This window comes from Carcharhinus amblyrhynchos, chromosome 29 (genome assembly GCF_965287045.1).
Source record: "Carcharhinus amblyrhynchos chromosome 29, sCarAmb.v2.hapA, whole genome shotgun sequence".
Taxonomy (NCBI): Eukaryota; Metazoa; Chordata; class Chondrichthyes; order Carcharhiniformes; family Carcharhinidae; genus Carcharhinus; species Carcharhinus amblyrhynchos.
The window spans coordinates 5,068,671-5,085,510 of NC_137352.1; the positions used below are offsets into that span (position 1 = coordinate 5,068,671).

At 46.0% G+C, this 16,840-nt stretch overlaps 1 protein-coding gene across 4 annotated transcripts in view; it reads left to right on the top strand.

Moving 5' to 3' along the window:
- Window positions 1–16,840, top strand: part of phldb1b (pleckstrin homology-like domain, family B, member 1b) — a 315,522-nt gene that overhangs the window by 144,567 nt on the left and 154,115 nt on the right. For all 4 annotated transcript variants that reach the window (XM_080214763.1, XM_080214764.1, XM_080214765.1 and 1 more), the window contains exon 5: window positions 16,389–16,511. In XM_080214763.1, coding sequence (XP_080070889.1) covers window positions 16,389–16,511 — 123 coding nt within the window. The remainder of the gene's footprint in view (window positions 1–16,388; window positions 16,512–16,840) is intronic.

Sequence of the window (16,840 nt, forward strand, 5' to 3'; positions counted from 1 at the left end):
ATAAATGTCAGGTTTTTTTTTTGGAGACAAATTGAGATAAGCCGGGGGGGGGGAGGGTGGGCAACATCAAATGGTCGAATTCAAGATATGCAGAAATCTTTCTTCCTTTGGGACACGCATGTTCCTAGGATAACAAACAAAATATTAAGCATCGCAAGCAAAAATCATTTCAGAACCCAAACAGGAATCTGAGATTCCGTGTGCAAAGCTCAGATATTTGTCGGCCCGGATCCCCTGGAGTTGCTGTTAATCCCTTCCCAGTGGAAAGCTGGAATGAGAATTTTGTTTTCCGTTTATGGAGTGTTAAACCTTTTTTGTGATTCATTCTTGGGATATGGGCATCGCTGGCGAGGCTGGTATTAATTACCCACCCTGAGTTTCCCTTGAGGTGGTGTTGGTGGTGGGACACCACCTTGAACCGCTGCAGTCCCATAATTGTTCTTGTTTGACACAGACTAAAGGCCGGTTAGCCCGTCTCAAAGGGCAAAAGAAATAAACTTGCATTTATATAGCACCTTTCATGACCTCAGAATATGCCAAAGCACTTTACATCCAATAAAGGTGGGTTTTGAAGTGTTGCCATTGTTGTGAAACAGGAAACATGGCAGCCATCTTGCGCATGTCAGGATCCCACAAGCAAGCATATTGATGTGAGACCTGACGTTCTATAAAGGGCAGAGCAGATAGGCAGAGCAGAGTGACTGCCTTGTTGAACCAGCTGTGTTTATTCTGACAAGCCAAAAGTTCCATGGTCACTCCAATTGAGACTTGGGTTGGGATTTTCGCCCCAAAACCGGAAAATCCTGCCCGAGATCAATAGACCTTTGCATTGTCCACCCATTTGCATTTCTGGAGTGGGAAGGACAAGAAAGTTTCACACACACACACCTCCCCCCTCCCCCCTTCCCCCCTCTCCCCTTCCCCCCTCCTCCCTTCCCCCAACCCCTTCTCCCTTCCCCCTACCCCTTCTCCCCTTCCCCCTCCTCCGTCCCCTTCCCCCTTCCCCCTGTTCCCTCGTCCCCTTCTACCCCTCTGCCCTGCCCCCTCCCCCTCTCCCCTCTCCCCCCTCTCCCTGTCCCTTTATTTCCTGCAGTGTTCAATAGTTTAGTTGCTCTGTGTTCATTTATATTAATCTGATAACTGATCTATGCCCACTGTGCTTGATTGATTAAGCCTGTGTGTTGATTCCGAGCCAAAGTAAATTGGATAAACCAGAAGCTGAACTATTAGCACGAGTGCAGAGGCTTTGTAATTGCGGAGATTTTTTGAAAGGACTTTAAGTAAACGTTTTGCATACTTCAAAACCAGTGTCATCGCTGCATTACTCCGAGGTAATTCCAATATAGGAAACAAAGTGGCGGATATGCAATGTTTCCCATTTTTGAAACACCAAGTTCAATATGAGTTTCTTCCAATCCTCAAGAAGGTCGGTTTATGAGGAGAGGCTGAGTAGACTGGGGCTATACTCATTGGAATTCAGAAGAATGAGGAGGGGATCTTACAGAAACATAAGATTATGAAGGGAATGGATAAGATAGAAGCAGGGAAGTTGTTTCTACTGGCAGGAGAAACTAGAACTAGGGGGCGTAGCCTCAAAATAAGGGGGAGCAGATTTAGGACTGAGTTGAGGAGGAACTTCTTCACACAAAGGGTTGTGAATCTGTGGAATTCCCTGCCCAGTGAAGCAGTTAAGGCTCCCTCATTGAATGTTTTTAAGGCAAGGATAGATAAATTTTTGAACAGTGAAGGAATTAAGGGTTATGGTGAGAGGGTGGGTAAGTGGAGCTGAGTCCACGAAAAGATCAGCCATGATCTTATTTGAAAGGCGGAGCAGGCTCGAAGGGCCAGATGGCCGACTCCTGCTCCGAGTCCTTATGCTCTTATGTTCTGTCTCCTGACAGATCTCTCGCTTCCTATCCTACCTAACTACTTACAGTGTGGGTAGGTTGGTGTCAGAATTCCGCTGCCCACATCTTAATTCACACCAAGTCCCATTCACCCATCTCCGCTCTCCTCGCCGACCTATATCGATACCTGGTCTGGCAACACCTTGAGTTTGAAATCTTCTTCCTTCAAGAAGTTCTCAAATCCCTCCTTGCAGTCTCCCCCCACCCCCTCCCTATCTCCCAGTAACCTCCTTCAGCCCCGCAACCCTCTGAGATTTTTCACACAGAGAGTGGTGGGTGCCTGGAGTGTGCTGCCAGAGGAGGTGATGGAAGCAGACACATCAGCAACATTTGAGAGGCATCTGGATGGGTACATGAATAGGGAGGGAATAGACCGATACGGTGCGAATAAGGATAGAAACTTTATTTTTAGTTTAGTTAGGGCATCATGATCAGCACGGGCTTGGAGGGCTGGAGGGCCTGTTCCAGTGCCGTACTCTTCCTTGTTCTTTAATTTTGGCTTCTCGAGCACCCCCAATTTTAACTGCTCCATCATTATCAGCCGAGCCCCAAACACTTCCATCCCTAAACCTCGCAAACTCTCCAGCTGTCTTTCTTCAAGATTCTCCTTAAAATCTAGCTCCTGGACACCTGCCTTAGTCACGATGATGCAGGTGCGTCGATCAGTATCAGATTTTGTTTGATGCAGTCAAGCAGTTTGGGATGTTTCGCTGGATTTAAGGTGCTATCTAAATGCAAGATGTCATTATCTGGGTCTCTCAGCCTGTCACAGTGTGTAGAATTTCAGACTAGGAATCTGACTTTGAATTAATTTTGTATTTGTTGACATTGAAGACCTTTTTGCTGATGTACATGAACAGAAACCACTTTATGAAATGGCCCCAGTTGGGTGATTGATGGTTTCTTCCAGGAGATAGTGAAAGAATTCCTCGGGGATTTATTAAGAAGGACCTCACTTACAAAGGTTAAAAAACACTGAATTACAGGAGAAGATGATTAATTTATATAAAAGCAAATTACTACGGATGCTGGAAAACCTCAGCAGATCTGACAGCATCTGGGGAGAGAGAATAGAGCCAGCATTTTGAGTCTGGAAGACCCTTCATCAGACTCCTTGTCAGAGCTCTGACAAAGGGTCATCATCTCAGTCCTAAACGAGCAGCCCCTTTTATTCTCAGGCTGTGACTGCTCCCCCCCTCCCCAAGTTCCAGATAGTCAGGGGGGAACAATCTCCTAGGGTCTACCCTCTCTCAATCTTCTATGTTTCAGTGAGACCACTCTTCAAGACTCCACAGGAGTAATAGACTCATTGTCCCAATAGGAAGGTGACCAAGATAGTTTGAGTAGATGATGCAAATGGATCTGAATCGTAGAACAAATCGTAAGCTGTTAAATTGACTTTTGTCAATCCTTACCCCTGGATGTCCCAGAACCTTGACAGTAGATTTCCATTCTATGAAAGTGCTTTTTCACAACTTTACTCTCTGGCTGGCTTTATTTTAATCATAGAACCCTACAGTGCAGGAAGAGGCCCTTCGGCCCATCGAGTCTGCACCGAACACAATCCCACCCAGGCCCTACCCCCACATATTATACCCACTAATCCCTCTAACCTATGCATCCCTGGACACTAAGGGGCAATTTCTTAGCCTGGCCAATCAACCTAACCCGCATATCTTTGGATTGTGGGAGGAAACCAGAGTACCCGGAGGAAACCCATGCAGACACGAGGAGAATGTGCAAACTCGACACAGACAGTGACCCGAACCAGGAATCGAACCCAGGACCCTGGAGCTGTGAAGCAGCAGTGCTAACCACTGTGCTACCGTGTCGCCCTTTTTATATCAAGGAATTTGATGGTCACTGCTTCTCAAGAGCTAACAAAATAGATTAACCCAATTTAAGGAGCATTGAACTAATATTTAACAGATATTAATCTCTGCTCCCGTTACGATGGGTTTAGCTGCTTCAACTGGAACAATTCTTTGCAGAGGATGGATTTCCCTCTCTCCTACCCGAGGTGTTCCCATGTAAATATTAACACACCCACAGTAGCCCCCACCCAACCCTAACCCCTCCCACCTGCTCACTGGATCCTTGTGGAATTAAGGACACATTCCAGGTGACCCCCTGAAAATAGTGACACATTCCGGGGACGGGATAGAGTATCAGCCATCAATCCCATCATTCAGAACCATTCATCACAGTGCAAGGATGGGCTATGTGTTACCAGCTCCGAACACGTTGATAATCTAAGCACATACAGTGGATGTATGATCTCCTCTGGGACGTCTCCCTGATCTCTTAAGTGTGGAAGTGAGATTGAACACCTATGCTTCAAGCAGAGTGAGTCATTCTGACAGTATGATGGAATCTGTCAGTGAACATTGAGTGTTTCTGTGATTTGAGTGGAATCAATGGGGATAAATCTGGAATGACAGACACTCTGATTCCAAATTAACTCTACATCAACACTGCAATGAGGCAGCCACTCTGATCCACTCTGTACCGGAGAACCAGTGTCTATAAGTTGGAAGTTGCTAGCTATTAAAAACTGTGATGTGTAATATTTTCCTCAACCTTAAATTATCCCTTTATTATTGAGTTTGAATTTCAATAAAACCTAAAGTTATCTCAGGATCAGTGCAGTATGGTGAGCAGTTGTCTTCCTGACAGCAGTGTTTACCGAAAAATATCTTGCATTTTATTTAGTTCCTGTGACATTGGAAAATGTCCTAAAGTGCTGAGTAGGTGTGAGATTGACAGGCGCTTCACTCAGACTCAAGACTTAAACACTGGTGAAGGAAGCTCTTCTATCATTCTCCTCAAATATCAGCTCCAGTATCATAGAACCATCACAGTGCAGAAAGAGGCCATTTGGCCCATCGAGCCTGCTATCTCGTCACTATAGCTGGTGTTTGGATACCGGAGTGCGCTCTGTACCAAACAGATCTTGCCGTCTCCAATTGCTGCCTAATTCCCATCATGTTGAGCTGCCAATTCTCCAGAATTGCCCTGGAGTCTTCACTCATTTCCAGGGCACTGCTGTGAGAAGTGTACATGAGGAGAATGATCGGGGACATGAAATGGGATTTTGGGATTCATTTTGTCTGAGCAGTTTTGTTTGTGATTTATAAAAAATACTAAAGATTGTGGTGTGGGTGGCAGAAAGGCTGTGTGACCTAGAGTCAACATCCACCCAATAGTCTCTTTGCTTTCTGATTCACTGGGGTCAGGGAGGGTACTATAGGGGATGGCTATGTTGGCTGACATATGATAGGAGAATGATGGTGGGTGGTGGTAGAGGGGGTCATGGGGAAGCTGGGTGCACCTGAAGGGCATCATAGAATCCCTACAGTGCAGAAGGAGATCATTTGGCCCATCAAGTCCGCACTGACAACAATCCCACCCAAATCCTATCCTTGTAATCCCACGGAATCCCCCTGACACTAAGGGGCAATCCCATCTACACCTGTTCCCTGTAACCCCAAGTATTTACCCCGTTAATCCCCCTAACCTACACATCTTGGGACACTAGGGGACAATTTAGCACGGCCAGTCCACCTAACCTGCACATCTTTGGACTGTGGGAGGAAAACCACGCAGACATGAGGAGAATGTGCAAACTCCACTTAGACAGTCACCCAAGGCCCGAATTGAACTCGGGTTCTTGGTGCTGTGAGGCAGCAGTGCCAAGCTCTGTGCCAGCCCAACATTTCATGTGATGAAACCCCTATGAAATATCCAATCAGAGTTTCCAATCCTATCCCCATGGAATTACCATGGACCAGTGAGGAACTTGAACTGAGGAACTTGAGAGTGGAAATCCTGGAATCCACACCAGAGGAATGTCAGAATGATAAAGATTCCTGCTGCCTTCTCAGGTGGACAGGGAAGGCATGATGCTCCTTCGCTGTTCTTGGGCCAAAGTCTTGGACCTCCCTAACAGCACAGTGAATATACCTACACTACATGGACTGTAGGGATTCTATGATTCTTTAAGTGCAGCAGTTCAAGAAGGTAGCTCATCACCACCTTCTCAAGAGACAATTAAGAATGGGCGATTAATGCTGACCCAACTAGTGACACCCACATACCACAAAAACAAAGAAAATGGGAGAAGATAATTTGCTGCAAGCTAGGATATCGACAGCAGAGTGTGAATGAGCCGGTGTTTTTAATGGGTATGAGATGGAAGGTTGTCCAGGAAAGCATTGGAATCGTCAAGTCAGGACGTAACAAAGATGTGCATGAGGATTTCAGCTGCGGATGGGCTGGGGAAGAGATGGAAATGGGTGATATCCCTCTGAGATCTCTCATGAAGAATGGGTGAGATATCACTGGCAAAAGAGAAATCCTGTCAAAGCCTTTGTCTTGCACTCATTAGGATGGACTCGTATCAAATTGCAAAGGGAGCAATAACCTATAACTGGAGAGAGAGGCTGCTGATTGGTGAAAAATTGGCTCTGATTGTTAAGGTATTGCCATGGAGAACGCACCGGGGAATTATTGTTCCACAAGCCCAGGTGTGTTTCTTTTACAAGCAGAGGACAAGTTCCTACGTTTGAATACTTATAGTTTCTAGCATGTGTAAGTGTCCCACACTTGCGGGCCTGAGTGATAATCTGAAATTGGTTGTTAACGCAATTTTTTTTGCATACTCGGGATTATTCAGTAGGTGCTGTCCAATCCTGAAATTACATCCAAAGTTGTTCCCAGCTGAACAAGCACAGGCTAGCTGAGTACGGTCAGCATTGTGCTTACTGACACCAGCTAATGGGAGTTACTGTTTGATATGATCGGTGAGTCATTTGACCGTCCAACCTACGATGTGATTCCGCAATTGGGCAGCTCTTACAGAACAAATGTGCTGACAATTACACTTGACCATCAATTTGAGAATAACAATTCACACAGCGATGCTTGCGATGTGACTCACTTATGCTTGCTAAAGATATGTATATTCATTTGCAATGACCTGTCATTTGCAGGCAAAAGGAACATGTCCAGGGAAGGCAATAGCCTAGTGGTATTATAGCTGGACTATTAATCCAGAAACTCAGCTAATATTCTGGGGACCAGGTTTGAATCCTGTCATGGCAGATGGTGAAATTTGAATTCCATGAAAAGAACCTGGAATTAAGAATCTACTGATGACCGTGAAACCATTGTTGATTGTTGAAAAAACCCATCTGGTTCACTAATGTCCTTTAGGGAAGGAAATCTGCTGTCCTTACCCAATCTGGCCTACATGTGACTCCAGAGTGACAGCAATGTGGTTGGCTCTCAACTGCACTCTGAAATAGCCTAGCAAGCCACTCAGTTCAAGAGCAACTAGGGATGAGCAGGCGATGCTCATGTCCCACGAATGAATGAACAAAAGGATTTTGTGCCTTTTTAAAATTAAACAAAAGCTTTGAGAGTTCCTGCGTGCATTGGCCATGGCAACACCATGATGGAGATGAAGGAACTGACTTGCCAACCAATCAGCCCCCTTATGCAGTTCAAATTGTTGCTTCCATTTGAAATTTGGTATTCTTGAGTCTGTCCTGTTGAGTGAAAAGCAAAATTCTTGGAAGCATGTCTCTTTTTCTCTAAGCAATACTCACATTCTGTGCTTATCAAGCGACTAATGGGAGAGATACGAGAGTGTGACAGGGGCAGGCCCCCAGTGTGTCGTACCAGAGATGAATGAGAAGCGGAAACAACTCTTTATGGTTTCCAGCGCAGGGATGTTATTCCCAGCAGCTGTGACATGGCTAAACATGGATTAGCGGAGATTTCAGATCATCGGTTACTTCACCCTGGCTTGAATTAACTTCACAAACGTGGCTTTTGTGTGGACATTAATTTCATATGGAAATAAAGACTATTTCAGGATGTGTAATTACAATTTTTTTCACTGGTTTGATTCTCGCAGTCAGCACTGACTGTGTGACACTGAGGACGCCTCTCTGCTGGGTGTCGCAGCCTGTACTCCAGCACTCTATCTGCGAGGTGGTTTAAGCCTGTGGTTGGTTTCTCCGGTTTTGCCAGCAGAGGAAACTGGGCCACGCATGGACAGATTGCAAGGTCAAAAGGTCATCACTGCTGGAGACTTATTTCCCCAAATCTATAGTCACTGAGTCAGCAATCTCAACATAAACATCATTTAAACGGCCAAGGGGGGGGGAAGGTTATCTATTAAGTGATAGATCCATTTTAGAGCAGAGTGGGGCCTACAACAGATTTAGTCAACTACATTCGTAGCAAGTGATTCCAAGACAGGATTGAATCAGACCATTTGGCCCGTCTATTCCTTGCCTGTATGTATGCTACACACAAGCGTCCTCCTACTCTCCTCCATCTCGCCCCATCACCATATCCTCTATCCCAATCTCCATCATGTGTGTATCTATGTTCCTCTTCATTCTGCTCTTTGTCTCAATTGTGAGAATGAGTTCCATATTCTCCCACTCTCTGAGTGAGGAAGTTTCTCCCGAATTCCTTATTAAGACCATCGGAAACAGGAGCAAAAGTAGGCCATTCGGCCCATCAAGTCTGCTCTGCCATGCAATCACGGCTGATGTGTTTCTCACCCCATTCTCCTGCCTTTTCCCCATAATCTTTGATCCTCTTACCAATCAAAAACATATTTATGCCTGTCTGAAATACACTCGGTGATCTGGCCTCCTCTGTGGCAATGAATTCCACGGGTTCACCACCCTCTGGCTGAAGAAATTCCCCCTCATCTGGGTTCTAAAGGGTTGTCCATTTACTCTGAGGCTGTGCCCACATTGTCTAAACTTTCATAATCTTTGGGTTCTTCAGAAGTTCTGTTATATCTCAGTCTAACATCAGAACACTGAGCTTTCATTGACTTTGAGAAATTGATTTCGGTTGAAACAACCTGAATATTAAAAAAAAAAGAGGTTGGTAACAGTGACCATTAACCGTACTTTTATTCGTTCATGGGCTGTAGGTGTTGCGGGCTAGGCCAGCACTTCACAGAATCCCTACAATGCAGAAAAAGGCCATTTGGCCCATTGAGTCTGCATTAACTCCCATAGATCATCTTACAGTCAACCTTTCATTATGAATATGGCTGAACAAGATCCATTGTCTACTCGCGAGATATTGGTCAATCTAAAATTTCATCTTAAAAATAAATATGCAGTTTGAAGCAGGCTGCTTTATCACACATTTTCATTTTCTCCTTACCTCCTTTGTTGATTATTGGAGTGACATTCACTATCCTCCAATCTGCAGGGACTGTTCCGGAGTCTGTCGAATCCTGGAAGATGACCACTAATGTATCCACTATTTCTGGAGCAACTTCCTTAAGTACTCTGGGATGTAGACAGTCAGGCCCCAGCCATTGACAATATATATTCATGACTTGGATGAGGGAACAAAATGTAACATCTCAAAGTTTGAAGATGATGCCTGGTTGGGTGGGAGTTCTGATTGTTACAAATGGTACTTAACTGCACTCTCAAGTTGTACTTGAGAAAATAATCACTCTGAAGAGGTTTTTTGATTGCTTGTGTCCTGTTATACAGTAGCACTGGTGGAATCCCAGTGATATGCTTCCCAGGCTCACTCTTTGCGGCTGAATAAGGTGGGAAATAGATCAACTTTCAAATGATCAAATTAGAAACAGAGGGATATGGGCCAAATACGGGCAATTGGAATAAACTGGGAGGACACTGTGGTCAGCATGGACTGGATGGGCCAAAGCGCCTGATTCCGTGCTGTATTGCTCTTTGACTCAATGGATGGGATTTTCTGGCTGTGCTCGCCCCAAAACCGGGAAATTCCCCCCCCCCCGAGGTCAATGAACCTTTGTATGGTCTGTCCCCTGCCAGCTCCGATTCCCGTGGCCTGTGAATATCGTCCAAGCGAATATAATTAGCGAAAACATTTTATTAAATGTCGTGGTTTTGGACCTTGTTTTAAATTTCTCTTAAAAACAAAATTAGGAACTGAACACGTGCCTGATGAACATTACAACACAGGGTCCGAACATTCAGCCCATCGAGTGTGTATCAGTGGCCCTGATTTTACTGGCACGCCCGCCCCAGAACCAGGGTAGGCAAGGCTCACAAAGCAGCATTCTCCGCGATCTTAGGAGCCTCAGGCGGGCGTGCTGGTAAAATCCTGGCCAGTGTTCCTCTTCGTATTGATAAAGGCAAAATATTGCAGGCGCTGGGTTCTGAAACCAAAACAGAAGATGCTGAAAAATCTCGGCTTGCTGTTAGTCCTGCTGAGATTTTCCAGCATTTTCTGTGTTTGTTTCTCTTCACGTTTACTGCTTTTTCTAACCCCACACTGCTGTGTGCTTTCCAGATCATTTAATGTTCCTGTTTCACAAATAACGACCTAATTCTCTTTCAATAAAATTGGAGAGCTCTGATTATTGCCCATCCCTAAACTGCCCTTGAAAAAGAGGTGGTGAGCTCCCTTCTTGAGACGCTGAGGCCATGTGGCATTGGGGCACCCACGGCGCTGTTGGGGAGGGAGTTCCAGGATTTTGACCCAGTGACAGTGAAGGAATGGTGATATATTTCCAAGTCAGGTTGGTGAGTGGCTTGGAGGGGAACCTCCAGGTGGTGGCGTTCCCAGATATCTGCTGCCCTTGTGCTTCTGGATGGTAGCAGTTATGGGTTTAAAAAGTGCTGTCTAAGGCGCTTTGGTGAGTTCCTGCAGTGTGTCTTGTAGCTGCCACTGTGCGTTGATGGTGGAGGGAGTGAATGTTTGGGGATGGGCAGCCAATCGAGGGGGTTACTTTATCCTGGATGGTGTTGAGCATTTTGAGTGTTGTTGGAGTTGCCCTCATCCAGGGTGGACAGGCTCTGGGGAATCAGGGGGTGAGCTCTTGATTTGATCTTGTAGCCACAGTATTTATATGGATGGTGCAGGTCAGTTTCTGGTCAACGATAACACCTGGGATGTTGACAGTGGGGGATTCAATGATGATAACACCATTGAATGTCAGGGGGGTAATGGTTAGATCCTCTCTTGTTGGCGATGGCGATTGCCTGGCACTTGTATTTTTGCCACAAGTCACCCCAAGCCCAGGCATTGTCCCAATCTTGTTACATTTGGACATGGCAGCACGATGGCACAGTGGTTAGCGCTGCTGCCCCACAGCACCAGGGACCCAGGTTCAATTCTGACCTCGGGTCACCGCCTGTGTGCAATTGCACGTTCTCCCCATGTCCACCAGATGCTCTGGTTTCCTCCCGCAGTCCAAAGATGTGCGGGTTAGGTTGATTGGCCATTCTAAATTGCCCCTTAGTGTCGGGGGATTAGCGGGGTAAATGCATGGGGTTGTGGGGATCGGGCCTGGGTGGGATTGTGGTCAGTACACACTTGATGGGCCGAATGGCCTCCTTCTTTACTGTAGGGATTCTAGGTGCAGCTGTAGGTAGTTATGGCTGCAATTGTAATCCAATCACAAGAGCTTTACAATCTGTACAACAACAACCTGCAGTAAGGTCTTACTGGAGGGACTGGGAGGGTTAGAGGGACTGGGTGATCTGAAGACTCAGTTATCAGTGGTGACAGGAAGAGCGGACAGTGCCCACAGGAGACCAGAGAAATGGAGAGTTTCATTTAATTGATTATTTCTCGCTATGTGGGCATCACTGGTAGATTTGTCACCCACCTCTATTTGCACTGGAGTTGAATGGTTCACTGGGCCATTTCAGAGGGAAGTTGAGAGTCAACCACATCGCTGAGGCTGTGGATTCACATGTAGGCCAGACCGGGTAAGGACGGCAGATTTCCTTCCCTAAAGGACATTAGTGACCCAGGTGGTTTTTTTTTAGAACAATCAACAATAACGTCATTACTGAGACGAAGGGTATAATTTTCCAGCCGTTTACACCAGTGGGATTTTCTGGTCACGCTGCGGTGAACGGAGATTTAGCCGAGCGCCAAATTCTACTTCCTTGCTTGCAGCGGCTGCATGGCGTGAACGGCCAGAGAATTCCAGCCTTAATTCCCAGATTTATTAATCGAATTTAAATTCCACCAGCTGCCGTGCTGGGATTTGATCCCCAGGGTTACTGGCCCAGTGACATTGCCAACGCACCATGCTGGGGTGGGGGACGGGACGGTGGGGCTGGAGGTGGTTAACGGGGAGGGGATGAGGCCATGGAGGGATTTTAACCAGACGGAGGATTGAGGGATCGGAATGCAGCGTGGCACAGGGAGCTCAGGGGTGACGTGCGAGCCTGGCACAGGCGGCAGAGGTTTGGACAAGCTGAGGTTTTCGGAAGCTGGGAGTGGCAGTTTGGTTAGGAAAGGGTTGGTAAATATAGACTTTGTGGCATCTGTTCAACCCAGGGATACAATAAAACATCTCTCTCTCTCTCTCTCTCTCTCTCTCACCGAGCTTCAAAACGCCCTGAATCAATTTTACCATTCTGTGGATCACGACCCAATAAACTCTTTCGAAATGAAGGAGTCTGTTTATTATATTGAAGGATATTTACCTCACACGTTGAACAGAAGGGTGAGGCTCGAATGGGTTCAGGAGGGAGTGGAGGACAGCAGAACACAGATAAGAAGAAATGACAACTGAGAAAAAACAGAATAAAAACTTACGTTTCTGGGCCTTTCGTGACCTCGAGACATCCCAAAGTGCTTCATAGCCAATGAAGTGGGTGGCACGGTGGCACGCTGCTGCCTCACAGCGCCAGGGACCCGGGTTCGATTCCCAGTTTGGGTGACTGTGCAGAGTCTCCCTGTGTCTGTGTGTGTTTCCTCCGGGTGCTCCGTTTTCCTCCTACAAGTCTGAAAGACGTGCTGGTTAGGGTGCATTGGCCATGCTAAGTTCTCCCTCAGTGCACCCGAACAGGTGCCGGAGTGTGGCGACTAGGGGATTTTCACAGTAACTTCATTGCAGTGTTAATGTAAGCCTACTTGTGACTCTAATAAGTAAGCTTTAAAATTTTAAAGTTCTTTGGAACACATCAAAGTTGTAAATCTATAAGTGCAAAGTCCTCCTCTCAGAAGCAAATTTATCCTTAAGAAGGATTTTCTGCCTCAGCGAGATTTGCCTGCTCACAGGCGTTGAAATTGAGATGAGAACGAGGTTAAGCATGCACATTCTCTGAATGATTTCAGCATTAATCTCACAGTTTGCCAACAAGATGTCCTCGCATGATTGTCAAAACCAACTAGACCGTTCAAATCTGTTGAAAATGTGTCTCTGGCTAATGCACGGGAGATGAACCTTCATTAATCTGAGGTTGGCTGGAGCTTTGAACAAGTCAAAGCTGACTTATATTTAACGCAAACACAGCTGACTCCAAACTTTGATCTTCAGATGACTTCCTATCCACCCCCTCGCATCCCCTCGGTTCTGACCAAGGCCACAATGGCCACAAGTATGAGTCTTGTCTGAGTGAAAGACTGTTTGAAGGGACCCATGTTTCTGAAAAGGCCTTTGTAAAAGAATTGTATTGATTTAGTCTCCTGACCTTGACTCTTGAAAAAAAAATATGAGTGCTTTACCGACAAGAACTACTTTGAAATGCTGTGAGGCTATTTTTAAGCTGACCAGACACGTGGCAGCCATTTTGCGCACAGCAAGATTCGACCCTCAGCTGGCTATGAAATAACTGATTCCCTAAACTGTACTGTTTAAACAATGGTTTTGGATAAAGAGGGAAATGTTCAGTTGGAGAGCAAGTATAATGTTTAATAAAAATCATCTCTCAGAAGCTAATAAACCCAGTCAGAACACAGGAGAAATCCCCTAGGTGGCACGGTCGCGCAATGGTTAGCACAGCTGCCTCACAGCGCCAGGAAGCCAGGTTCAATTCTGGCCTTGGGTCACTGTCTGTGCGGAGTCTACACGTTCTCCTCGTATCTGTGGGGGTTTTCTCCGGGTGCTCTGGTTTCCGCCCACACTCCAAAGATGTGCAGGTTAGGTGGATTGGCCATGGTAAATTGCACCTTAGTGTCAGGGGGAATTAGTAAGGTAGATACGTGGGTCTATGGGGATAGCGCAAGGGTGAGATTGTTGTCGATGCAGATTCGATGGACCAAATGGCCTCCTTCTGCACTGTAGGGATTCTGTGGTAAGTCCAGAGGGTGATGGGAATGGGGAAATCGATCCCAAGGGGGTGATCCAGGTGAATAGTGTTGATGCATTTAGATAAACACATGAGGGAGAGTGGAATAGGATGTGTGGACTGTGTAAAATGGAGAAGGATTGTTTGGAACGTAAACACACACTTGGACAAGTTGGACTGATTGGCCTACAGTTTGTGTGTTATAAGTTCTAACAGCTTTAATGAAAATGTTAGTGCAGACTGTTATAGTTCAGGTCGGAAACTCCAAAGTGTTTTTTGAAGCCTGCCTGAATCGTAAGTTCTGCCTCTTGAATTTGGCTAGGCTAAGCTGATAGGTTTCACTTTAGGTGTGATTCATATGACCCATTGGGGAGAAATGACCTACTGGGGAGACTTAGCCAAATCTCAGCATGTCTCGGAGTGGATGTGGGACACTGAGCAATAAACTGGCCAAACTCTGCACCAGTTGCTCACTCTTTACCTGTGTAGGCTATCGATCTCCAGTATCTCTGACAAGGTGGTGGTGGGATTCTTTCATCTCAAAGACTTGTCAGGATTACTTTAGAGCTGGGGGGATTGAGGGGGCGAGGGGTTGGGTGAGGTAGGTGGTGCGAGGGATGAGGAAGGGGGAGGTAATATTCAATTATGTTGGAAATGGAATCTCCATTCCTTCACTGTCACTTGGGGAGGTGATGGTCCAGTGGGATTATCACTAGACTATTAATCCAAAAACTCAGCTAATGTTCTGAGGACCTGGGTTCGAATCCCACCATAGCAGGTAGTGGAATTTGTTTTCAGTTAAAAATATCTAGAATTAAGAATCTACTGATGACCGCAAAACCATTGTCGATTGTTGGAAAAACCCATCTGGTTCACTAATGCCCTTTAGGGAAGGAAATCTGCCATCCTTACCCGGTCTGGCCTATGTGTGACTCCAGAGTCACAGCAATGTGGTTGACTCTCAGCTGCCCTCGGGCAACTAGGGATGGGCAATAAATGCTGGCATAGCAGTGACGCTCATGTCCCACAAATGAATTTTAAAAAATCACTGGGTTAAAATCCTGGGACTCCCTCCCTAACAGCACTGTGGGTGTACCTACACAGACTGCAGCGGTTCAAGAGGGCGGCTCACTGCCACCTTCTCAAAGGGCAATTAGGGATGGGCAATGAATGCTGGGCCTAGCCAGCTTTGTTCACACTCCAAAAATACATTTTAAAAGCTGGAGGTCAGGCAAGATCTGGATGTCAGATTTAACTCCCCTGAAGGTCACTACTCCTCGCACAACCCCATGGACGTTTTTACCGATGCCGCCTTTTCATTTCCAAATTATTGATGGCTTTTTACCCAACAAAATCCACTTTGTCTATAATCTGTGCCTTGGCTCTGAGATTTCTGCACTCACAAAGGTGTTACAGTGCGTGTGTGTGTGGGGAGAGAGATTTGCATGTTCCTGAAGTCTGAAGAAAGGGTTTGGTGTTTAATTGCAATGAAACGATGGAGCAGCTGCTCAGAGTGGCACGGAGCTGTGACTCACACTCCTGGCTTTTCCGAAAATTAATCTGAATGCTGCCGCAAAGTGATTAGTGGGCGGTGTCATTATGCGGTGTGAGATGTGAGGTGCTGTAGGGAAAGACTGGGACGCTCTCACTCTCTACTTTCAATCACATTTGGCAATTCTCTCACAGAACGGAAACGGTCGGAACTTTCCTTCTCTCCCGGCAGTAATTGCGAGAGCCTCAGAATAGGGAAAGAAATTTGAAGCAGCTTCAGTAACACCGTGTGACGAGCGGTGTGAGTTGCTGTGCCTGTTCAGATTGCCTGCTTTGCTCTGTGAATGTTGTCAGTGACGGTTTGAGGGAAGGGGAGAGGATGACATTCCGTGATAAAACAAGTCACTGCAACAAATTACCTGTCATTCTGTCATTATCACTCAGTTTCTCGTCAGAATGTGACAACTTCTAAAGCTTGCTATCATTAAAATAGAAACGCTGGCTCTTCCCCCGATATCCCCAATAAACATGGGCCTGTTCCCCCAATATTCCCAATAAACACAAGCTTGTTCCCCCAGTATTCTCAATAAACAGTGGCTCTTCCCCCAATATTCCCTATAAACATGGGCCTGTACCCCCAATATTCCCAATAAACACTGACCTGTTCTCCTGATATTCCCAATAAACACTGGCCTGTTCCCCCAGTATTCCCAATAAACACTGGCCTGTTCCCCCAGTATTCCCAATAAACACTGGCCTGTTCCCCCAGTATTCCCAATAAACACTGGCCTGTTTTGTATTAAAATTGCAGTGTATTCTTTCACCTGGTTGTGGTGTGGGATGTTTGGGATGTTCAGTTAATGATCTGCAGAGTCCAGTCTGGGATGATTCTGATGGCTCTTCTCTTTGCTGTCTCTGACAGGTTGTATGCTATGCTTCGGCCAGTCGACATTCTTTCGTTTTAATCACCCAGCAGAAGCCTCGAGAATGAAGAGTATGATGTCCGGGAACCGGAACGCCCCAATGTCTTACTGCCATTCCTCAGGTACGGAGTCCCACTTTTACCTCATGTTACATTAGCCTGGTGACATTTCAATAAGCTAATAAATGGAGGAATCTTTTTATTTTAGTCCCTGGCAAGGTCAGCATTTACTACCCGTTCCACATCATCCTTTTGGAAGCTGTATTCTTGACAACCAAGTGTAACTTGCTGGGTAATTTCAGAGGCAATATCACATTGCTGTGGGTGCAGTCACGTGTAGGCCAGGCTAGCTAAGGATGACAGAATGAGAATGAGATCCTTTGCATCCTGATCAGTAAAAAGGTCCTAACAATCTTGGCACAGATTCTGTCAAAAGTATATCATTGAGTGAA